General features: G+C 43.7%; 1 protein-coding gene across 2 annotated transcripts in view; it reads left to right on the forward strand.

The window, feature by feature from the left end:
- CSRNP1 (cysteine and serine rich nuclear protein 1) overlaps positions 1-19,142 on the forward strand; it is a 19,779-nt gene extending 637 nt beyond the window's left edge. Inside the window, exons 2-5 of one of the 2 annotated variants that reach the window (XM_024216088.3) lie at positions 8,816-9,014; positions 11,774-12,033; positions 13,159-13,455; positions 15,120-19,142. In XM_024216088.3, the coding sequence (XP_024071856.2) occupies positions 8,840-9,014; positions 11,774-12,033; positions 13,159-13,455; positions 15,120-16,130 (1,743 nt within the window). In that variant the 5' untranslated portion in view covers positions 8,816-8,839 and the 3' untranslated portion in view covers positions 16,131-19,142. Of the gene's footprint in view, positions 1-6,832; positions 9,015-11,773; positions 12,034-13,158; positions 13,456-15,119 lie in introns of those variants that run through there. The other variant, XM_029911633.1, reaches the window with a different exon arrangement.
- Positions 19,143-24,489: the final 5,347 nt, after the last annotated feature.

Genomic DNA, 24,489 nt, shown 5'->3' on the forward strand with positions numbered 1-24,489 from the left:
GGGGGAGGGCAGGCACCCGAGAGCGGAGCGGGGGCGCCCCAGGAGCTGGGCGCACGGCGGGGGGAGCTGAGTCGCGGGACGGGGGCGCTGCCGAGACGCGGGACCTGGCAGCGGGGAGGAGGGGGGCGTAAAGCGGGCGCCGGCTCAGTGGGGCGCCCGGTGGCGGCTCGGGACCTCGCATGGGAAAGGGGGGGCACAGGACAGTGCCGGGGGCTGGCATGGGGGCGGGAGAGGAAATGCGTTGGGGGGTAGCGCCCCCTTCCCGTCGGGGTGGGGAGCACAGTGCGAGATGGCGGCGGGGGACTGAGGCAGCCGCGCTAGGGGTGGGGGGGTGTCATGGGGCCCGGCGTTACCGGCTGCCCCCGGGGCGGGGGGGTGACTCGCACTGACCGGCTCCCCCCGGCCCTTGCTCCCCGTACATGACTGCGGAGCGCGCTGCCTGCCCAACAATCCGAGCCCCTGATTGTACAGGGCGCTGGTGTCTCCAGGGCCGTGGTCAGTAACGTTTAGCTGGTCGAAGTTGTTCCTCTCGCTCACAGTGGCTGCCTTGAGAGCCGGCCCGTCCCCTCCCCATGTCCTGGAGTGATGTGCACCAAAACAGTTCAAAAGAAGTTAATTAAGGAGCCCAGGTCCCCCAGCCCGAAGAGATAATGATCTCTGGCTCCATGCTGGGCTATCTCCTCTGAAGGGAATGCACATTCCCTCTGGGCAAATTAACAAGGCAGGGGACTTCTTTTGCTTTTAAGGAATTTGATGCCTGCTTTTCTTCCTTCCGTGGTCCCAGGCGTGCAGGGAAGACACTAACATTGTTTCATCCACGGAGGGAACGAAACTGAGGGTTTTCCATTCTGTCATACAGACTGCTGCATAAGATCCCTTCCCAGTCGGCAAGCTAGTGGAGATGCCTTTGGATGTAGTTTTTTGCCCATGACTCACGATTAAAATCAGGTTCTTTTCTAGGTGCCCAGGTGTTGTCTGAAATAGCTTCAGTATTCTCACATCAGTGGCAACAGGAGAAAAACAGCCAGAGCATTTGTTATATGGCATTCCTTAAGGATATATTAATGCTGCTCATGCATCAAAACTGGTTTCATACTAGAAATGTAAATGCAGAGAATAACTTTTTATTTTGGTGGTGACACTCAGTTTTGTCTTGAGAAAAAGAGCCTCAGCTCTCCATGTTTAAAGGCTGCAGTTTGAATTTTCTGTTGATATTTGAAGAAATGGGGGCACTTGATAGTTATATCGCCCAAATTTGCAAAACTGACAGTATTTTTCCATTGCCACAGCAACACCTACTGGTTTAGAGACAAATTGATCGGCTCCTGCCCAAACACCAGGCAGGAAGGTGCTTTTACCCCCACAGCCTGTGACTTTTTCTGTGTACTGTATGCAAATCAGTTTCCTCTTCCCAGAGCAGTGGCTCTTGTCTTAATTTATTAAGTAAACAATCTGACTTTTCTTCAAGTTTATACCTGGATTAAAATGGTAAAGTTTCATGAATGTGTATTTTTTTCCTCAAACCAAACAGGTTTTCTTTAGATTGTGTGTCACACACACATTATACAATCTAGTCTTAGGAAAAGGTTGATATGCATGAAAACTTTTTTCTAAAGTAATGATGTTCTACTAAAATGTCCAATTAAAAAAAAAATAGTTGGAATCAACAGAAAATGTTTATAGCCATCTACAAATGTAAATGTGTAGTTATTTGTTGCATTGAACTACCGAGTCATCTAACATTTTACAACTGGAGTTTTTGCTAAGCAATTTTAAGTGAAGCCATCAAGGTCAGGAGGTTTGTTTTAGGGTCTGGTAGATGTGTGTTTCACTCTAAAAGACCATACAGCTGCTGGCAAGCCTTTTAATAATTTAGTGCAGGAAAAGTGTGCACACATAGGAGAAAAGGTAATGTACAGTGTGTACCTACTCGAGGACAAATATGGAAACCTGTTGTGAATTATTCATAAGGGGTAATCAAATAGAGGATTTTCCTAGACAAAGTGCACACTGTATTTTCATATTTATTATAGTAAGATCCCTTGCAAGTAGACCTGGAAGCTTAATTTCTTAGCAGCCAAATCAGATAATCTCCTATGTATTTTGCTGTTTTTTATTTACCTTTCCAGTTGTCAACAAGAAATAATGGCATGGTGGGGAAAGTACAGGCTTGGCTTTTTGAAAAGTGTTAGAGAAAGCACTTCTTAAATTCTTCCTATGAAAAATATTTTGGCATAGGAATAAACTTGCACTATAAACTGATTCATGCTTTTATTCTGTGGAACTGACTAGTTCAGTTTTTGCTGTTGCATGGTAGGCAGAGTCTATTTTTACCCAGAGTAAGGTTATGAAACCGTACCCAGCTGGGTTAAAATGATCTAGTTTGAACTGGAAAGCAAGGCTTGTGTTTCTTGGAATACTCTCTGTGAGACTGGCTATCCCTTGCTTTTCACTCCATGCTTGAGCAGGAAACTGGGAGGGAGACTTTTTTTCTTGCACTTTCCTTTCTAGGCTGGTTCTTTTTATGGTAGCTTCTTCAAAATGCCTACATCAAACCTGGTGATATTGTAAGGCTAGGTGATATTGTAACAGTGTGCTTTGGAAACCACTCAAATAAATATCCAGAGAATTAAAATAGTTAAATGAATGGATGCTCAATGAATCAATGCCAGTAGAGTACTGATTATTAAGTAATCTAGAAGCTTCAGTGAAAGCACCTCTGTTTTTAGATATCTGATATTCAGATGGTTAAATTAAAAGCTCTGCTCTACGCCAATTTTTGTTAATGCTAGATACCAAGGTCATCTGACCTGCAGTCAACAGAGGCATGTAAATGAGTGCCACCTTGTCTGAAGAGAGACTGTAAAAATTGCACTGTCTTACTCCAAGACTTGCTCTGTGAGTGTATTCAGTGTCCTTCCCGACTAAAATACATGGTGGTGTTTTTAAACTAATATTTGCTTTTGTCAGACGTGCAGACCCACCATAGCCCTGGGGGACGGAGCTGGATTCTAATCTGACTCATGGAGCAACAGAATTGCTAACTAATTTCCAGTTGCAGACTCTTTGTTGTTATTGATCCATGAGCCAGAAAGAACCCACCTTGACTTTCGGATTTCAGGTTGCTTGCAGAGCTGGCATCTTTTTACTTGTAAATGGAACAGATTTGATCTGAAAGTTACTGGGAAAAAAAATTCAAGTCCATGACAACATTTTTACAAAGTTGCTTTTCAGAGTAGAGCTGCACTTTAAATTACTTTTGCACAAATCTTGAATTCCTTCATGCATTGGCTCCTCAGACATGAAACCAAACTTTAAACTGTCACTGCAGACTGATGTCCTTTCTGATGCTCTTTATAAGCATGGATGTCCAGCCAGGTACTAGTGAATGCAGAACCTACAGCAACTGGATCTAGTATAAGAAGTTTCTGTAGTTTGACTCGGTTGATTACCCTGCAACCATTCAATTGTACAATTGCGTATAACAGCTATGAAGTAAAGATGCAAATAGTTTATATTCTGCAGTAAAATGACCAGCAACTTGCAGACACAAACATAATGTCTTGTGGGATTAGTTATAAATAGACTAAAGGAACACTATTGTTTTTGGTTGTTTTTCCTCTGGTTGACTAAATAAATGCCAAATCTTCTTAAATCTAAATTACTTGAAATATTTACTGTTTACATGTAGTCCAAGAGTAGGATAGTTAAAACATTAATTCCTTGCATTCCAGTGTACTAGGGCTTTGCCTTGCGACTTGCTGAGAGCCAGAAAAAGGATTTAGCCATTTCAATTCCCCTTCCCCCACCAGACATCCCCCCTCTGCCCCAAGTTTGATGTTCAAAAAAAATAGAGAGAGAGGAATGCACATCTGAGCTAAATATTTGTTAGAAAGTATTCCCAAGATAGTGGGAGTTGCGGTGCTAGTGGAATTCCTGCGGGTTTGATCCATCGCATTATGTACTTGTTCAAAAAGCTGTTTTCAGTAAAATAGATGAGTAAGGAGTCTTAGCCAAGAACAGAATGTCTTTTTGGCAACCAAAAGGGAGATGGGATTATTTTATTTCAGGTTATATAAAAAAAAAAAAGTGGAGGAAAAAAAACTCCTCTTGTATATGGTACTTGCAGACTTTGAGAGTGCAAGAATAGGACCCTTTTTCAAGCTGCTGTGTAGTTTTGGTGGCTTATTCTTAAAACCATATTTATGTCCGATACAGACCTTTTAATTGTGGAATTACTGCAATTAAAATATCCTCACTGGGTATAAATTGGCATTCGGGTTTTATTGGCTGATCATTCAACAGGCTAAGAGACATCAGAGTTTCAAGGCAGTGTTCAGATTCCTGGGCTGAATTCTGCTCTCACGGAAAAGTGATTGGCTTTACCTCAAATGTTTAACTCTATTCTGTAGGATTTTCTTTTTGAGTGGGTGCAACCAGACACTGAGGATGCAGCTTCACTATATCTGTATAGTTCGTGAAAAGGTTTTTAAAACTCTACCTGGGGAAATGTTCCATCTTAAAAACAAAAACAGAAAAGGGAAAAATGCTTTGGGTAAGAGGGGGAGCAGTTTCAGTAAAAGCTTTTCCCCATTAATCAAGAACTGTGTTTGCATGATCTCTACTTATGCATTGACAATGCAATAAAATATTTGAAATAACTTTGTCATACTGTAGTGGGGTATTTTTTTCCCTAAATGTTTAGCTCACTTCATTCTTATGAAGAGAAGTGATACATTTTTTCCTTCTTCCCACTCTTGGGGAAAATACCTTATGCATGGTGAGCACTTTTATACTGGACTTTATTGCATTAGGTAATCCTAGATTATAACCTACCTTGACCATGGTTTTGTGCTTCAGTCCAACAATCATTAAGACCATCTGTTTATCTGTAACATGATTTGCTGTGTCTTTATAAACAGACCAGTGTGTGTGCCTTATTCATGTGCTTCTCTGTTCAGTGCTGATTTTCACATTGACACTTTCCCACTTTATAATGAGACCACTGTCAACAGCCATTTAGGCCAGCCAACTTTGAGTGTCATCTTGGAAGTGCATATACAGGCCAATTAAACAAAATAAAAACAAATGTAACTTGTAAGCAATCAGGTATGTTGTTGTTGTAGCCTTTGCTTTCGGTATTTCTAATGTGCCTTTTTGCCTGCAAGTGAAACTGTTGTGGTCTTGGTTCTCTTTTATGCCCAGTGGTAGCCTATTTGTACCACCCGACTGCCAAATATAGCTCTTGAGGCACAGATTAGTGACTGAGCAATCAGGGAGATGGAAGAGAGGCTAGAATTTGAGGTCAGAATTTGGCTGTTGGTTAGGCTGGGTTGGAAGATGGTTGTGGCTGATTTCAGTGTAGGTGGTCTGTGAGCACAAATTCCAAAGGTAACACTCTTCCAAAGCAGTAGTTTACATTGTTCCGGGGGGGTAGGAGCTTTGCTTTAAGTGAGCTTGACATGATCTGTGTTATTTCCCTATTATTTATCTTTTTTGTAGTGCGACCTTGAGTGTTCCACAAGTTTCCTGTGTTTGCTGCTTTGACATCTGTCATAGTAGCCATTGGGCCGGCTCAGATGGCACAAGCAAAGGGAGGGTTACTTTCATCCCTGTTTGTTTAAAATGTGGGATCCCTTGCAAATGATGTAGCTCAAAAGTCTGCACGTTGGGGTGGAAGGTGACTGTGACGTAAGGAGCAGCTGCCAGACCCCATACACATGTATGCTTTACAAATGAGCTGTCCACAAGCATAGAGGCGTGAAGAGTGATTACTCCTTAACACGACTGGGGCTGCTTTAAATTACTTCCCCCTCCACCCCAGTGCTCTCAAATAGGAGGGGGGAAATCAAACAAACAATAAAGTAAGGAGTAGTTGAGTACGAGCTCAGTCACTCCTAATTTTCCAACTTTATCATTGGAAGAGACTTGTCAAATGGAGCTGAATAAAACCTCAGACTTCTGCACAGAGCTTGTTTCAAACCCCACACTGAGAAGATGGTGGTTGTTTTTTAAGCTACCGAGTTCGTGTTCGTTTTGTAAAATGGGGGGGAAAGCACATAAGTACAGTGAGAATTTATACTAACAGCTGAGCTTCCTTGTGGTCACTGGGGAGTTCTTGCTGAATAGTATTGGTGAGCTCAATGGAAAGTAGCAAAGGGGTTAAGCCAGGTGTCAGGTAGTACATGTGGTGTTACTGATGGAAGATATCCAAATCCACCACCTCCCCATCTGTTTTGGATTAAGGCCAAAAAAACAACTGTGGCAAAACCACCTGCAATGTTCGTTCTGTCTCCTTGTCATGTTAGAGCTGTCAACAACGGGTGTAAAAAGAGGCTGGGGAAACAGTTACTTTTCCCCTAGTATGAAAATATTGTATAAAAAATGCTCTTTATTGAGCCCAACTTCAGATTAGAAAGTTGCATAGCCTAGTGCCTTTGAAGCCCCAATACAGCCATGCTGCAGTAAATGATTAACTTTCTTATAACCAAAGGGCCATTACAGCCTGCAATTTTTAACCTTTTAGAGACTATTGTCTTATGGAAAGCTGTTTGTCAACGTAATTAATTAGTGTTTGTATAGAGCTTTGAAGATATAAAGAGCTATATAGATGCGCTAAGTATTCTTATGCAATGCTATTGAAATGTTAAAATCCCCTCATTAAAAGGTTTTGAAATATGCATTTTTTGCTGTGTGCCCACACTTGGCAGGAGCTTTTAAAGAAGATTTAACCGACTAGACATGCAAAGGAAATAGGTAGTAATACAATGATGGTCACAAACACATTTGTGCTAATAGAAAAGTCTAACCTTGATTGAGGAGGAGAGTTTCTGGCAGTCAAGTATAACACTGGGCTTTATAAGATTGCAAGCCTGTTTTTAATACATATCTGACACATCCTTGTGTTCTGAGTTAGTGTCACGGTAAAGGATGCCTTTGTTTTTTTTAGAATTAAGGATGTTAAATGGAACAGTTCCGTGAGATCTCTGGATTCCATGCAGTTCAAGAAGTTCTGTGTAACTTGGTAATAAGCAGCTTGGTAACTGTTAGTGTCCGTGGCCAGGCTTCATTCACTAGCTGTTTTGTAATGATTCTTAAACTGTGACTTTTTATATTTTAATTGTCGACCTTTTTTGTAAGGCATCTGGAAAAGAGAAGGGGGCAGCATCCTTCTGCTTGTCTTGCTTCCCATGTCAGCTGTGTTTGGCTGTGTGGACTTTGGATCGAGTTCCATTCTTATCATTCAGCGACACTTTCTGATAATAGCCTCTTCGTTTCATAGGCTGCTAAAACTGCTTACTAAGAAGCAGCCGTTCTTGTGTCATGCCAAGTGACTGGAGCCACTGTATCATCCCTCCCTCAGTACGAGTGGGTGATTCTCATAAACTGCACCTATTTTCTTGCCAAAGGAAGTTTCTGAACTCTAGCTCTGGGATGTCATGATTTGTAGCCTCACATGTTTGTTGCTGATAAATATACAAATGCACAGGTTTGAATCATAGTGAGTCATTCTTCCAGTAATAATCTTGTCGTGACGTCTGGTTACGTGCTCACCCACTTCAAACCTAAATAGACCAGTGGTGATTTCTATCAAAATAGAGAGGCATCCAGGTTGTTGTATCTAGGGCTTTATAGGGAGAAAAGGTCTTTGGTCCAAACAGAATTCTTCCCAAGAGTGTTCTGACTCAATGCATTTTGAGCTGTAGAGTAAGTGATATGATTCAGTTGGTATATTATATGCAAAGTGTAGTGTCTTTTTGTTGTAGGAAATTCTTATTCCAAAGACGCTAAAGGATTAAATGTGAAGTTGTTTGGTGGGTTGAAAGTTGGAAAAAGAAATGAACAAAATTTAGAAATCCAGACAAGTACAGAATGACTTTGTTTTTAATTAGCTCTATTGCTTTTAATTGGTACTGTGTGTGATATATATCGCAAAATAAACGCATGGTTTAGTGAACAGTGGGCTGAATCTGAAAGAAACTGAGAGGAAGGGTTGTTTCTTGCATTTGATATATTTGTATTTCAGTGCTTCATTTAATAAGCCCCCAGGGGACTGAAGCAAGTAAATCATGGCAACGGATTGTTTTCAAGAAACTGGCTTCTTTTTGTAATTAGCAAAAGCTAGAGCTGTAACTTCCTAGTAAGTGATTTGGGTAAGGAGTTAACATAAAAGATTTAGTGCACAAAATGTAATACTTATTGTTTATTAACATTTCTGTTGATGGAATGAATGAGCGTGTGGAAGATCGTGTGTGTGTGTAGTAACCTACAGCCACTTTTTTTGTACAATCTTAATATGGGTGGAATGTTGCATGGAAATTTCAGTTGCCAGAAATAAGGTTTGAAGGTAGGGTGAATTAGATAAAAATGTGAACCTCAAAAGTAGGGGAGAGGCTTGAATGTGTTCAAAAACCATAGCAGTTTAAGCAGTAACCGTTCGTATTATGGTGGAAATCAGGGGACAGCTTTCATGGATGGGAATTAGTTGATGTAGAAACTGAAATCATGGTGTGCTCCACCACCTCTCAAGGTTGTGAGGGAACAGCCCTGCAAATGTGAGTGTAGCAAATGTGTGACTTATAGGTAGGTGGCCTAAACATCTTTCCCTCTGATCTTTAGGTGCATAGGGGTAAATCTTAGCCACGTGCAGAGAGCTGGCACGGAAGCCACCGAAATGCCAATGAAGCCCTCAAAATAAGGCTTAAGTGGTATTTGGTATTTGTGTTGGCTCCCTGCGCAGGAGCGAATTTCACCCCTTGTGAAGAACATCCATTGTCGCCCATGCTTTATTTTTCTTTTCTCCCTTATTTTTCAGTTATATGAAAAATACCGAATAACCATGAGTGGAGTATTGAAAAGGAAGTATGATGAACTGGGGGATGATGCCACCTACTGCTCCTCTTCCTCCTGCTCCCCGTTCTCCTCTTCTTCGGCGTCATCAGGTTGGGAAACAGACGAGGAAAACTCCCGAGGAGACAGCAAGCCCAACACTGCCTTACCCTCCAGTTTCACTCGTAAGTATCCCATGACAGGATATGTTGTTATATCCAGATGGTGGGGCTGTATTCTCATGGAGTCCACATATGTGCAAAGACTTTGCAAACAGATTTTTAAAACATGGCACTATCACTGTGGATAGTTATTACAGTCACTCCCAAGATCTTGGCAGACGCTGATTTATCCATTGTAAACTATGGAATGAGTCTATGAAGTCTAGTCCATATAATTTTATAAATATGGTCCATTTACTCAGCCTGCATTTTAAGGATAGTTTTCTTCAACTGTTTACTCCTGTATTTTATAACAATTAGGGCCTTTATGAATTTGCATAGAGGCCCTAATTTGCAAAGATAGGAGCCTGAAGTTATCTAAATGGGCAACTAGGGGCCTAAATGTTAGTTATAGGTGCCCATTTTTTAAAAAAAAAGTAGGGTACAAGTGATTAACCAATGGCGTACTTAGTTAATACAAACCACTTCAGAATGGTTTCGTAAGCAAACCGGATGACTTGCCAAATAATGCCACACATCTGACACTGCTGTTGGTGCAGACAAATGCAATTTTGTTTTCCTAGCAGCTACTACCAGTTTGGGTTGCTTTGGGGAAACACATATGAACTTCCCTCACTTGTCATCCAAAAATTACAGTGCGCACAATCTTCAGCTAAGGGAAATAGCTTTACCAAGTAAATTATACTTGAGCCCTGCAAATATCTTGCAGTTAAGGTCCACTTAGCAGACATACACAAACATCCACTGGTCTGAAAAGGCATTAGAAGTCTTGTAATAATAAAGAGTCTCATTCTTTTTTTGTCCTCTGGGTTTTGTGAAATAACAATGGACTTTCTGTATGCTCTGGCTCATTTAAAAAGTGTCAGGAATGAGAATACAATTTTTTGTGCGGGGGGGGGGGAGAGCAAAGTATAATTATATTAATTTTATTTTTTTGTGGGTGGGGTGTTATGGTAAAGAATAAATATTTTTAAATGGTTAAGCCAAGACTACACAAAAATGCTGTGCCCAGTGAGAAGAGGTCATTAAAATGACGACAATGACCAGTGTGAAAGCTCAAAAGCTTTGTTGATATGTTTGGTGCAGCTATGTTAGCAGCTTCTACTAATGCTCCTTTAGACTAAACTAAGAAGTGTTTGTTTATATGTTGGTAAATAAGGCTTACTGTTAAAAGTGGGCATGACTAACTCCAGTTCTGCATTTCTCTAAGCTTCAGGGGTATCTGATCCCACCCCACCTCTGCAAACACCCTTTGAGTTTATAGCTGGTCATTACAATTCCATATGCATAATAGTTCTGGTCAGGAGAGGAATGAGATGGTTCAGGCCTAGTTTTGGGATCCAGAGATTTGAGTTCAGAACAGTCTGCCAGTGATTCCCTTTGCAAGATCAAGTCACTGGATCTTTTTGCAGCCTCAGTTTCCCATCTGTAAAATGGGGATGATAATTCTTCTTCTGTCTCGTGTAATTAGATTCTAAGCTCCTTCAGGACATTTACTGTCTTACTCGGTGTGAATACAGTTCCTAGCACAGTAGGGTTTGGTAAACTAATGATTTAAGCTAAACCAGTGTAAACAAGGGTTACCCCAGTTTAAGTGTGTCTGCACTAGGGCATAGCTAGAAAGATGTAGAATAAATTCTGGCGCAACTTTTCATATACAGACAAGGCAAGTTTTTAAATTGCTGTTTTAGCTGAGAGGGTGAGATGGGAGGCCATTGTCATTGGGAAGAAATGTCCCCCCCCAGTAACTGGAGACTTTCCACCTGCCATGTGAGGTCTGTTTATATAATTCTCAATGGTTTGGGCTCTAAAATTTGATTATCTTTGTGCTGACTAAGACTTCATCCACCTTCTATGAGAATCTAGCAGAGATCGTGAGCAAACAAGCTCATTTTGTCTTTTGCTGCCTCTTCTTCCTAACATGTTCATGTTGCAGGAAAAGTAGTTCCTTAAACCAATATTGCCACAGTTTTGCATTCCATTTTACATGTCCTGATAGGTGCAGGGCAACAGAGTGATTCTGGAATTACTCCTGTAGACTAGTAAATCCGATCTGTTATATATTTATATTCACACGAGACAATGTAAAACTAGGTATCTCTGGAGAGATTGTATTTTAAACTTTCTAAATACATAAAGCATGTTATAGCAGTTTAAGATAAACCACAGTGTTGTGTTGCCAATGTTTATATTGGGATCACCTGTATAAAGATTAACATCTTTGCAGCTGCTCTCAAATTAGTCTCCTGAGAATAAAGTACAGATTCATAGTTCCTCCCAGTGGCTGCAAAAGGAAGTACCATAAAAGCAGCGATTAGTAATTGTGAGCTCTCCCATGTAAGCTGCAGTAAGCAAATTATTTGGTGGCCTGCAAAAGAGAACCTGAAGAGAGAGAGACAGACACACACACACACCCCATTTTGTTATGCTCTGCTATACTTGAAGAATAAGTAAATGTAAACATCCTTGAGGAAATCAATGTGAGGAGGAGAAAGGCAATTGCTTCTTAGCAAGACTGATCAATGTTCTTTGCTAGCCAAAATATATTGGCTGTGATTTCTTGCAGCACCTTCACCTGCCTTGAAATGAGTTTACATACTGCACTTTAGGATCTGTCTGCTGAGATACTGGCCTAATACTAACTTGTTGATTTCTGTAGACTAACTGGAAGTCTTACACTGTTTTGCAGCTGTTAACATTCATGTACATCTGTTCATAGGAGAGGAATGTCATGTGCCTTTTTTTCATTTCTGCCTTTCTAGCTACATCCATCCTGAAGAAAACCAAGCGGTTAAAGAAGAACAATGTGGAGTTCGACCAGGTGACTGTGTTTTACTTTCCACGCTGCCAGGGGTTCACCAGCGTGCCTAGCCGGGGTGGCTGTACCCTGGGGATGATGAGCAAGCACAGTTCGTCCAGGCAGTTTACACTGGCAGAATTTTCAAAGGAACAGGAGAACGTTCGGCGGGAGAAACTCAAGGAGCGGTTAAAAGAGGAGAAACTGGAGGCATTGAAATGGAAGGTGAGTAATAACATGTGGCATCATTTATCATTAGCTGGTGCAAGTCCTTATGATTAAGGCAAAGATTTTGTCACGGATATTTTTAGTAACAGTCATGAACGGGTCACAGGCAATAATGAAAAATTCACGGAAGCTGTGACCTGCCCCTGACTGTTACTAAAAATATCCATGATAAAATGAGGAGCCTGAGCAGCTGCGGGTGGGCTGGGAGCTCCAGGGTCCCCCTCCGCTGGGGGCTCTGAACTCGGGAGCTCTGGGGGTCCCTCCTGCCCCCCCCAAGCGGAGAGCTGCAGTGGTCTCCAGGTCACCTGGGGCTGCGAAGAGCAGCGGGCGTCCCCCCTTTCACCTGAGGTGGCCGGGAGCTGCGGGAGGTCCACCTGCCACTGCTGGCAGCAGGGGACCCTGCAGCTCCCAGCCAGGGCTGGCTGAAGTCACAGAGGTCTTTGGAAGTCACAGAATTGGTGACTTCCGTGACCTCCGTGACTAAATCGCAGCCTTATTTATGATTAGTTTATGGCATCTCAGAGGTCTAAGTATCAGTTTTGACATATCCAGATTCTCTAGAAGCATGTGTTCAAATGCAGATATGAGCAGCTCAGCTCTTCTGTTCTCCAAAAGTAAAGAAACTGAATTCCATGAATTTAATAATTTACCAAGACTTTAGAGGAGACCTTGTTCCTGTGTGCTCAGTGGCCATCTCACGTCTCTCTTGAGCAGAGTAAAGATTTGCCCTGGTGTCCTTGGCCAAAATGTTCCTCTTCCTACTTGAGCAGTTTACCAGGTGTCTGCCTCACCACCCAAGAAGCTGCTGCATTTCAGAAGCAGGACTAGACCTGTCCCCTCCCTCCCTTTAGTTTCTGCCCCTCTGGGTCGTAATGGTCACCAGTTTTAGGTCACTATTCTCTGATTCTTCCCACAGCCGTCTCTTCACCCCTACCCCAGGCACATGGCAGACACCCATTTTGGAAAGGCCACGGTGCAGTAATGGCGGGGAGGGGTGTATTTGTTGTTGTGGCTTAGTTCTAAGTGTGCGTTTGCCGGTACAGCTGCCTGTTGGCTAGGTTGAGATGTGTTTCTTGAGTGTATGTGGTGCACTGACTCTGTCGTCTTGTTCTTTGGGCACAGCTAACGGTGAACGGCACGGCGGAGTCTGAGGAGGCCGGCCAGCTCACTACTGAGGACATATCCGACGATGACGTGGATGTGAGCAATGTGGAGCTGGAGGACGGCTTCTTCCTACAGCCCTACCCTGCCAAAAAGAGACGTGCTCTGCTCAAAACCATGGGGGTGAAGAAGATCGACAGAGAGGAGAAACGGGAGCTGCACAGCATCCGCCTGTCCCGTGAAGACTGCGGCTGTGACTGCCAGGAGTTCTGCGATCCAGAGACCTGCAGCTGTAGCTTAGCAGGCATTAAATGTCAGGTACGTGCCGCTCGCTGTGCCACCCAGGCTGTGCGTCGTGCCTTGCATCCATTAGGGACGTATGTGAGCGAGGCTGGGACTGAGACGAGGGTGAAACTTAATATCAGAAGGGTCCTTGCACAGATTGGAACTATGTACACGGCCAGGCTTTTTGGCAGCGTCTGCAGACTTGACGCAAGCAGAAAGAAAAGCAGACGGGGAAGGTTAGCTAGCAAGCGCAGTATGGAGTAGGTTCTCCTGCTGGCAAAGGCAGATTGTAAAATGCACTAATTCTAACTTGCATGTAAAAAACGGTAACTGTCAAAGGGACACTGTTGAAATTGACAGGCTGAGCTCTGGCTACCTGCCTTAAAAATGGTATATGTGTACATATCTTTGTGACCTGTATTTCAGAGCATAGAAAATTAGGCCCTTCTTACTCCTCTCAAGAGCATAAGATAAAATGAGGGTAGCAGTATAGATAAAGTTCCAAGATCTCTGCTGGACAGCCCCCACCTTGGGATGCCCAATGGGTGCTGCATTTCTTTGCAGTCATGTGCATGTCCCGATGTCCTTCTCTTCTGCATGTTTCTGCAAATCCACCACGTGTGGAAATCTTTACTCCCATACTGATCACTTAAAGCAGGACTGATGCGTATTTAATGTTCCACTGGCTTGCCAAAACCGAGCAGGCAGGTAGAGCCGAGGGCTGCATCAGAGGCACATGCCCACAAAGTTAAACAACGCGTTCAGGTCTCAGGTTAGGGCTTGATCGTGTCCCTTTGGATTTCCTGGCTTTTCTTAGTTTATATCCCAATTCTGAAGTGAGGTCAAGCCGGGCTGACAGTCTACAGCATGTGATGTCGTGCGTAGCTTCACCCAATCCTCAGAGTCCTCCTCCATTCTTGAGCACCCCCCACCCCCAAGAGATAAGTTTCTGCCTGTAGGTAACTTCAGACTGAGCTGGCCTGTATCACCCTCTCGGTGTAATTCCGTTTAGGAATTCATGTTCAGTTTTTCCTTGGAGATGCTTGCCTCTTGAAATATGTTCTGCAAGATGCATTCCATAGATTTTGAAATGTTAATTCATTATGTGTCATGGCTGTGGGGATTGGCGTGTGTGCAACCTACTGTACAGCGCGTTTTACACATCACCCTCTAGTGGCTGGTCCTCAGAGGGTGAATTGACCGCAGGTTCCAGTTACGGCTGTTACTCCTTTACTTCAGACGGTAGAAGCTCTGCTTATTACCAGCCTAGGTCCTGGGATCAGTCCCCAGTGACTATCACAATAGCTCTTGTTACATGTGCATATGATATAATCAATACATAGCTATTTATATGATTTGTCCAACATTTTCCACACACACTTCCTTTGAAAGGGTATATGCTTTACCCATTAGATCTTTTCAGCTCCTTTGGTCTTAAGTTGTATTGAGACCTATCCTTCTAAAGAGGGTTTGTTTTTATCTGCTAGCTGGTATGCTCTGTTATGAAGATGGTTTCTCAGAATCACTCAATAGAGGCCGTTTCTGCTATGTAGATCTTGCTGTGCTGTAGTTTTGGGGTTTCCTCATAGCTTGCAGTCACTTTCTTTCAAGTTATGCTGGGGTTTATGGGCCCCGTGCCTTAGGTAGAGGTAGAATCTCATAGGTCTAACACTGTTGTCTTCTTTGCTTCATGGCAGATGGATCACACTTCGTTCCCTTGTGGCTGCACGAAAGATGGCTGTGGAAATACGGAAGGGAGAATAGAATTCAACCAGGCTAGAGTGCAAACTCACTTTATCCACACCATCATGAAATTAGAACTGGAAAAGAATCAGCAGAGCAATGAAAGGAATGTAGAACCCGAATCATCATTCCGGGACAGACTCCATCAATTTGGCTGTTCGGCAGGGAAAAACGTGTTTGAGGAAAGAGCTGTCCCACTGACTCCAGCATTTCAGTTCAACATGGACCTGGAGACTGTTGGGGAGAATAGCTGTAGTAGTGATATGACAGACTCTTCGATTTCATCCATTCAGAGCGAGGATTCAGAAGAACAGTACGAGAGTGTCCCATCAGATAAGTCTCAGTCCGATATTGATGATGACGGCCTGGCAAGAATACTCCACTTCAATGATTCTGACATCGAAGACAACAGTAATAATTGCCAAGACAACTTGAGCTGTTTCCATCCTGCTGACTTCTTTAGTGCTAACATTGAAGACCAGTGTGGTACAACTGCTGAAAAACTCAGCACTGGAATCTACTCTGGCCATTTGTCAAACATCTCCGAATGCCTGGATGAAAATGCCAATCAGGACGCTGGTTGTTTTCTAGACGGAACTGCTGATACACACTGTGATGGGCTTTCTTGCTGCATGTCATCCTCTGCAGAGCAGTGCTCAAAGAGTTACACAGATCTCAGCCTTTCCTCTGACTCCTTGGATCTTTTTCAGTCATTTTCCGACTACAACTTGGGACCTCTTTATAACTCGTTAAAGGAATATGAGAACCTTGATAACTTTTCAGCATTGCAGTTTCAATTGCCTAATTTTCCTGGCTTTCCCCAGGCAGGAGACCAGAGCACCTGTTTCCTGGAGTCTCTAATTGGCTTGTCTGAATCTGTCCCAGAAACCCCCGTCCCTTTCACAGACAATCAGCTTTTAGAAGATGCCATTAAGTCATCACTAATGGAAACAGTGAAAGTTTAAAAAAAGAAGGAAAACTGAAATGAAAACTGAAGTACTGAGCAAACTTTCACTGAAGGAGAAAATACTACAAAAAGCTTTCTAAGCAGACAAATTATTTTTTGTCTTTATAGAACATGGACACTTTGAAATACTGCAGCTACAATCAGTTCCCTTGCTGTTTGTGCAAAATTTATAAACTTTCATAATTTGGAAAAAATAGAAGACTTTCAAGTACGAATTTACCTGTGTTTTGTATAAAAAGACCTATTAAGAAATACTCCTTGTTAACATTGCCAGTCATACACAACAGCCCCTTCTAGAAACTATTCAGTGTTGCAGAAACTTTTTAAAACAACTTTTGAATCCATATTTATTGTGAAAAATGATTTGCATAAGAGTGAGCCTGCCATGCTCTTACGTTTAAATCTGAAGAGGTTTACAGAAAAGATCCATACACTAGATCCATAATCATTTTCACCTATTTATTGCAAATTCCAGAATTTAAATAGCCACCGAAGCTTGAACTAGCATGAAACCTTATTTAAATTGGTAATACCTCAGATGTATTATGTGTACAATCATATTTTTTACATAATATATCTGTATTTATTTATTTTTTACCTTTTAGTACATGAATAGCACTGTGGTTTATTAATGACCTGGAAGTGCAATAAAAGTCTTTAGCAGCACAGATCCTAAAGACGACAACACTGTTTTTTAAAAGAGGTGGAAAGGTGTTAACTTTAGGGATTGTCAGATACCTTTTCCGTCTTTGTATAACATTTCTAAAAGAGCCTAAGCCAGGTGAAGTTTGTGAGGGGAGGGTGGGGTTTGGGGTTTTTTCATAATTAAAAACATACTCTTGGTAGCTAAAAATCCTTTCATGTATGGGATTATACAATGTTGTGTGAGGTCCATAATTCTGCTATGGAAAACAACCCCCCTAAACTAGTCAAGAAATAATATGAACTAACTATATTTAAAAAAACTTTTTTCTTAAATTATTTTATAATTTTATTTAATTGCCTAAGGATTTGGCCATGAGATCTTTAGTGATCTATTATGGTGCCTGAATATGCAGAGGAACCATTAGCAGCAGCAGATGTAATGAGGAGGACCTTTCCAGCCTGTAGAACTTTGAGAGCAAAGCAAACTACAGCAACACTGCTCATGCTCCTGATTTAAGTGCTCCTTAGTACACTGAAGTGTAAAGGGTCTAACCATTATAAAACATAGTGGGCCAGACTATTTATATGCATTTTATAGATAAAGCGATACAAGTAAATTAGATGAAAATGAAGGTATTGGATTATTTATTGCTTTTATACGTTTTAGAAAAACCTAAAATAAAAAAGTAAAGCTGAATAATTTGGAGCATCTTTTTAAAAAATAAATAAGAAATAAAATAGTATCATTTTAAAGGGTATCAGAGGCCTTCTTAGGCATGTATGTTTAAATCAGTCTGAAAACAGGTCACTGGCCATTACATATAATTGGACATAATCTGTATTTTAGCAGTACACTAAGTGCCTATGCCAACAGTACTAATGTGTGTTGGTCTAGTTTGTATATCCCGATATCATGGTATAAATCTACCAGCTTTAAAAATAGGTTTAAAAGTTTAAATTCTTGTATGTGATACAGTGATACCTGTACTTGAGCAATAGCCAAATGGGGGCTAGGGAATACATTTTTTTCTTCTTAAAGCCTGGTGTACATTGAATTAAATGTCCAGCTCTAGCTATTTTAAACAAAAGTTGTGCATGCAGCGACCCCATATTCTGAATGTAACCCCGTGGTGTCTGCTTTGCTGAATAGGCTAGCGTATGCAGACTCCCGAGCAAGAAAAGATGGTGTCAGTTTGACTGATTTTAGGCTAAAACAAAAACCCTTATGAAAAGCTGAGGCAAAACACTTACATTGGCTGAACTATAAATATATCCAACTATAGAGATTACAATGGTTTGTACCTGCTAGTTAATAAATGATTATTTGGTATTCTAATTGGCATGGCAAGCTGTTCACAGCTACCAGCAATTAGGACATTCTCACATACCAGGAGAGCTATTTTGTCCATTGTAGATCTTCTCTTGTACTGAGCTGGTCAACTTTTAAATGGACATATTACAACAACACAAATTGAACTGTGACCCTTTGCAGCTGTGACTAAGAGCTGGGTTTCTGTATAGCTGCAGGTTGCATTGCTCAGGAGTCCATTGGTGCTGTCTGATTTAACTGCATCAGACTCCACTGGCCTCTCTGGGACACCCTGCATCTTCGCTCCTGGAGCCCCAGCTATCCTGACTGAGCCCCCAGCATTCCTTCCACACTGGAACCCTCACTGAGGAGCCTGCCCTGTGCTGTGCAGAGCAATGGTACACTTGCATACAAGTCTTACCTAGCAAGAGCTGCCGGATGGGACTTGGCTGCCATGCAGGAGGGCCATTGTAGGTGAACTACTGGCAGATGGAGGATTTCAAGAATTTTTCTTTGTTGTTCTGAAAATCCCATTCAATTATCTAATTGGTGGTCGTTTCTATTCTTCAGGCGGCATCAAAAATACTGACAAAAAGTGTCCGGTACCATTCTGTATTTATTGGCACTAATGTAAGATTATGTTTTAGAACATTCCTAGGTTTCTCTGCATATCTATCATTTTAAAAGTGAACGATGGGGATAAAGATTCCTGCCTTCATGGATGTTTTTTCTATAATTTATTCATTTTATTTGTGTTGGTGCAAAAAAAAAAAAAAAGATTTTTTTTTTTCCTTCTTCAGGGCACTGAACTGTAAATATATATAGTTTTCCCTCTCCGTATCTGTGTAAAAAGTTGCCTGTTAAACAGTTTAAAAACTGGGTATTTATTGACACAATCTGTAATTATCTAATGTATTGATTGAAACGCTCTGGTTTCAACATAGCTTTATTTTAGCTTTCTTTGTGTATATATTGTGATTATGTTGCTTAAAGGTACAAGTAAAAAAAAAAAAGCTTTATTTTTACCTTATCCATTTTCATTTGTTTAAAAAAAAAGCATATTTGTCTACAGCTGCTGTCTGTCATTTCATCCAAGCAATATGAAGACATTTCCATTTACACTCTCAATAAAACAATTTTGTTTGAATATGGTCGTGCCCCTGCCTTTTTTCCTGGCTAGTTCAGTACAAGTGTTTGCTGAAATGTGTTAACCCATTCCAGTCAAAAGGTTTGTGAGCAAAAGCTACCAATCCCGGGCCAACAGTATCTCTTACCTTTCTTAAAACAGTCCAGAATTAGATAAGCCTTTGCAGATAATGGCAGTTCCTTTGAAGAGTGTATAAATATTAACTAGCCTTCATAACACCCTTGTGTTAATACGAGTACAGCCTCACTAGGGGAAAAGGTGCATTCTTAACTGATGTTCACAAATGTGGTAACACAAGGCAAAATGCTAGTGGAGACCAGGCAGTTTGTAGTTATAACATGGAGTAGGTTGATGTAAAAGACTGTGGGGGAGCCAGGTTTACCTTGACCTGCTAAAATTACATGTTAAAATTACAAGCTACCTTGCCTTAACCTGGTGTTAGTTAACACAAGGTTTTAGCTAACAAGTGATAACTAAAAATTCACTTTGCTTTTTCTAGTGAAGACAAGGCCTATGGGTATGTCCATGATAGAGTTTTTACCTCTAGCTAATTGATTATGTTAACTAGCTCGAGCTAGTTGGCATTTATGAACGCTACTCTAGAAATTCTCCAAACATTCGTTCCAGGGTAAACCACAATGTTCTGTAGTGGTAAAAAGGGACTGGAAGGTGAAAGTTCACTGCTGGTATCAAGAAAGGGACTGCAACCCCCTTCAGTCAGACATACTTGGTCCTTCACTGCAAATTTCGCACCATCTGGGAGCTTCCCAGTGAAGCTACACGGAGGCAGGGCAGAGCTGAGCACTAGTCTAAGAGAAACTCATGGTGCTGATCCGCTTCCTTTGAACAGTAGAGACCAAAGAAATTGAGTCATGGGCCTTCTGACTTTTCTAAACCAGAAGAGTTCCCTTCCCCTGAGACCTGAGCAGCCTGGGCCAAGCGAGCAGTGCCAATTATTTGTCACCCTGCTCTGAGCAGAACTAAGTCCACCCCAGCACTGAAGCCCAGTGCTGGCAAAGACTCCTCACCAGCACCCACACTCTTCGTAGGGGTACCGGAATCATACCAGGACCCCAGCCTTGGTTCCAATGCCACCTGCACCAATCTCTCTGGCACCAGAAAGAATTAAAATTTTCAGTAGCAGGAGACGTGTCAGCATCACCTCTAGAACAGACTTCTCCTCCTCCTCTTTGCCCACAACACTTTCTTTCCAGAATCTAGCAGGGACTCTCCTCCAGACATCCATCCCCATCCTTCTCCAAGGGATCCCCCAGAGAGAGCAACTCAGATCACACCCTTGATCCCCTCCAGCAGACTTTAGGGATCCTCCTTAAGATCCCTTTCAGAATGCCTTAGTACCCCCAATATCCCTGTGAGACCTCTCCTTGAGCCTCAGCACCTTCTCTAGCCTATCCCTTTAGCTCTAGCCCTGCCATTGTGGGCCCCTGGCCCAGGCCCGAGCTGCGGCTGTTTCTTAGACCTCCCAAGGCAGTGAGAGCGAGAACATTAGGAGGCAGAGACTCAGGAGGAAGGCCCAGACGATGCCTCTCTCCTACGAATGGTCCCTGATGGATGCTCTCAAGCCTATATTCCACAGATGGGGGCTCCTCTCCTTAGAGCTGTTTGCCAACAGCAAATGCCCTTGCTTCTGCTCCAGAGCAGGTACTAGCCCAGGGTCTTTCATATGCTGTTCTCAAGTCCCCAAGTGCTTAGGCATTGCACCACTCAGCAGTGCAACACCTAACCCCCAGGTGCCCTGCCCCCCAGTGGAATTCACACCCCTGCGTTAGGTACCCAGGCTCCCCATACAGTGCATGAGGAAGTGGGAATCCTGCTTTGAGGCCATGTCTGCGCCACAATCAAACACTCGCAGCTGGCCCATATCGGCTGATTCAGGCACAGGCTGCGGGGCTGTAAAATTGCAGTGTAGATGTTCAGGCTGGAGCCCAAGCTCTGAGACCCTGCCCACCCCTCCCTCTTCCCTCCCATGTGGGGTGCCAGAGCTCGGGGTCCGGCCCGAGCATGAACATCTACACCACAATTTTATAGCCCCACAGCCCGAATCCGAGTCGTCTGACACTGCTTGGCTGTGGGTGTTTGATTACAATGTAGACATACCCTGGACATCAGCTTGAGCGAGTACTCTGAGCTGCTCGTTAGCAGCAGGGTCAGGGCAGGGCTTAGGCAGCTTTGTCAATGCTGACCAACAGAAACTAAGGCACCTATGGGGGTCAGGCAGCAACTGAGCAGTAACTTTGAAAATCATTGGTGCCTTAATGGTACCTTTAGGCTCTGGGCCAAAGTCTGCATGCTTTTCCACCCACCTCTCTGCTACCCAAGGGGTGATAAGGAAGATCAGGCAGATTGCAGTCACTGTGATTCTGATAGCTCCTTATTGGCCCAGGTAGTATTGGCTCACAAAGATAATGGCCTTTGTCCACACAGCCACTAACTTCTCTCCCCAATCTACCAGCTTTACACTCCCAGAACTGAGGACAAACTCTCCACCCAGAGCCCATGGCGCTACAAGTGACTGATCAGACATTGGCTGGCTGAGCATCACAGCCTAGGATCGCTCCACGGCTGTCCAGCAGCTCCTAATATGGAGCAGGAAACCCTCCACCAGCTCAGCGTGGAAGAGCTTTTCCGTCTGGGCGTCACATGGTCTCGCTCCAGTGCAAGCCCCTATTCCCAAAAGTCTGGCTTACGTCCTCTCGCTCATGTCATGAGGCGTCACCATTAGGTCTCTCGTGGGGGGGCTACAAACCAAAACAACCTGCGGCAGTGAGTCTCAGAGCCCAGGTCAACTGACTCGGGCTTGCCCAGCAGGGCTAAAATATCAGTGTAGACATTTGGGCTCTGAGACCCTCCCTGTTTTGCTGAATTTCCAAGCCTGGGCTCCAGCCCAAGCCCGAACGTCTACACTGCCATTTTTAGCCCCATAGCCTGAGCCCCACAAGCTAAAGGCAGTTGACCCTGGGCTTTGAGAGGCACTACTGGAGATCTTCAGCTGTGTAGCTGTACTCTCAGGTTCCATTTCGCTGCATCACCCTCCTGTTCAACCCCACAGAGTGTTCTCTCAGCTCACTTTCCCAAAGTCTCTCAAAGACTGGTTCACGCACACACTCCCTTCAGCAGGGGGCCCTCCCGCCTTCAGGGACGTTAATGTAGGTCTGACGAGCCTTTTGAACACTCATCCAAGTGTTCTCGTCACCTCACGTTCAAAACTGCCTTCCTGGGGCTGAGACCTTAAGTGCCGCCCTGGTGGAGTCTTGTTTCACTTGACCCAAACCAGCAACGTCCCTGTTTTCTTCACCAAACCGCACTCAAATCCAGGAGAGCCCAAGCATCACGCTGCAGATGCTTTCAGAGCCCTTCTTTCTTCCTGAGCCAGGACAGAGTCAGTCCGGCAGGGCCGTAGCAACAAAGAACGTGGCCCCCTCCGAACGATGGCCCCCTCCGAACATATGTCCGGGCGGGGCCCCTTACAATGCAGAAACTGGAATGCGGTATTTATTTTGCCACTTTTAGGGGCCCCCTTCCTTGCGGGGCCCCCTCCGGTCAGAGGGTACAGAGGGCACTCGCTACGCCTCTGCAGTCCGGCAATCACCCCATTTATTTTTGGCTTTGGGGAAGGCTGTGAAAGGTCAGGCCACCTCTTCCCAGAGTTCAGCCAAGTGGATCACTCAGTGCATTACAAGCTATAACCAGCAAGCAGATATGCCCCTTCCCTCAGGGCCCCCTCAGTGAGATCCCAGGTGACTTCTTCAGCCAGACAGAAATATTCCTGTCAACATGCTGCAAGGCAGCCCATTGGTGCCCAGCCCAAACCTTTCCTCAGCATTATGCCCTGATTTGGCAACTAGCTCAGATGCCAAATTCAGGTGAGTGGTAGCGAACAAGTCACCATAAATGGAATCCAAAGACCTGAAGATGGAAGAACAGTTACTTACCTTGCAGTCTTAGCATAAGTGCCATGTGCCTCAGGCGGCACGTGACCAGGATTTATCACTGAATTTAGGCTGCTGGTTGGATCAGTGGCTTCCCGGGTACTAATGGGGAGCATGACATGAACGCTGATCCATGCCTCCCACCTTGCAGTAACTGTGGCTCTTCGAGATATTTTAACCACGTGGATCCCACAAGCTGCCCTCCACCCCTGCTCCTTTGGAGACTCTCTTTACTGGATTCTGACTTAGTAAGGAAATGAGCAGCAGCCTGGCCTGCTCTGCCCCATATGAAATGCTGGGTACAGGCCTGGCTGCAACAGACACTACTAGTCAATGATTCCAATCCCTCATGCAAGCGGGGGAGAAGGGGTGATGTCCTGAATGAGATCTACACAGAGAAAACATGTTGATGAACCGTATTTACTGTAAAGTAAGTCACTGTTCTTAGTGGTTAATGCCTGTTTAACTTCAGTGCCTGATAAGCACTTGGGGGTAAAGGGCCCCTTAGGTGAAAGAGAGTTTGCAAGACATATAGAGTAAGATCCTCACCTCCGCACTGGCCCCTGTAAACTGGAGCAGTGTAAAGGGTCTCTAAAAGCCTCACACCCAGGAAGGATTGGCTCAGCACAGACACACTGTAAGGCTGCCGTCAGAGGACCCTTGGCAAGCCCTAGTTTTGGGTGCAGAAGGGGCATGATGAAGTGACGTGCCCCGGAGATTCTGGGAACCACTGCTGTGGCCAATAGAGCAGCCCAGGAAAGCTGCGATAACTTACCTGGGCCCCCAGGGTGCTCTAAGACGTATGGGATCCACAGAACAACTCAGGCTCAGGAGAGTGCAAAGGTGACTTAAAGCCATCTTCACTCCCTTCACTGGGGCAATGAGCTCCGCAGTGCTCACCTTAATGTAGACGTTACCCATGTGAGTGACTTCCGCGGGGCCACTTGTGCGAAGGGCAGAATTCCACACAACTGGGGTACAGATCCAAATTCAGCAGGCCAAACACCGGCTCTGTTGAAAGGGCATCGAGTCAACCATCCCATCTGAAAGATCAGCACATTGTAAACTGCATAAAGCTCAGCTTAGCAACTTTGGATAGGTGCAGGACCAAGCAGATACCAACAGCCAGAAGTCCAAGTCCAACACAGTCCTGGTGAGCCTGTCTTAGGGAATGTTTTTTGGCTTGTTCTGCCGTAGGCTGCAGCATTGTCCTAGAAGGCGCAGTGCACTAGAATGAGCCGTGCTTTGGAAAACCTAAAGATTTAGAAGTTGGCTTCCTGGACGGGGAAAGCCAGGTTAGGGGGCA

The sequence above is a fragment of the Terrapene carolina genome, unplaced genomic scaffold (assembly GCF_002925995.2).
Source record: "Terrapene carolina triunguis isolate 2854851 unplaced genomic scaffold, T_m_triunguis-2.0 Scaffold111, whole genome shotgun sequence".
Taxonomy (NCBI): Eukaryota; Metazoa; Chordata; order Testudines; family Emydidae; genus Terrapene; species Terrapene triunguis.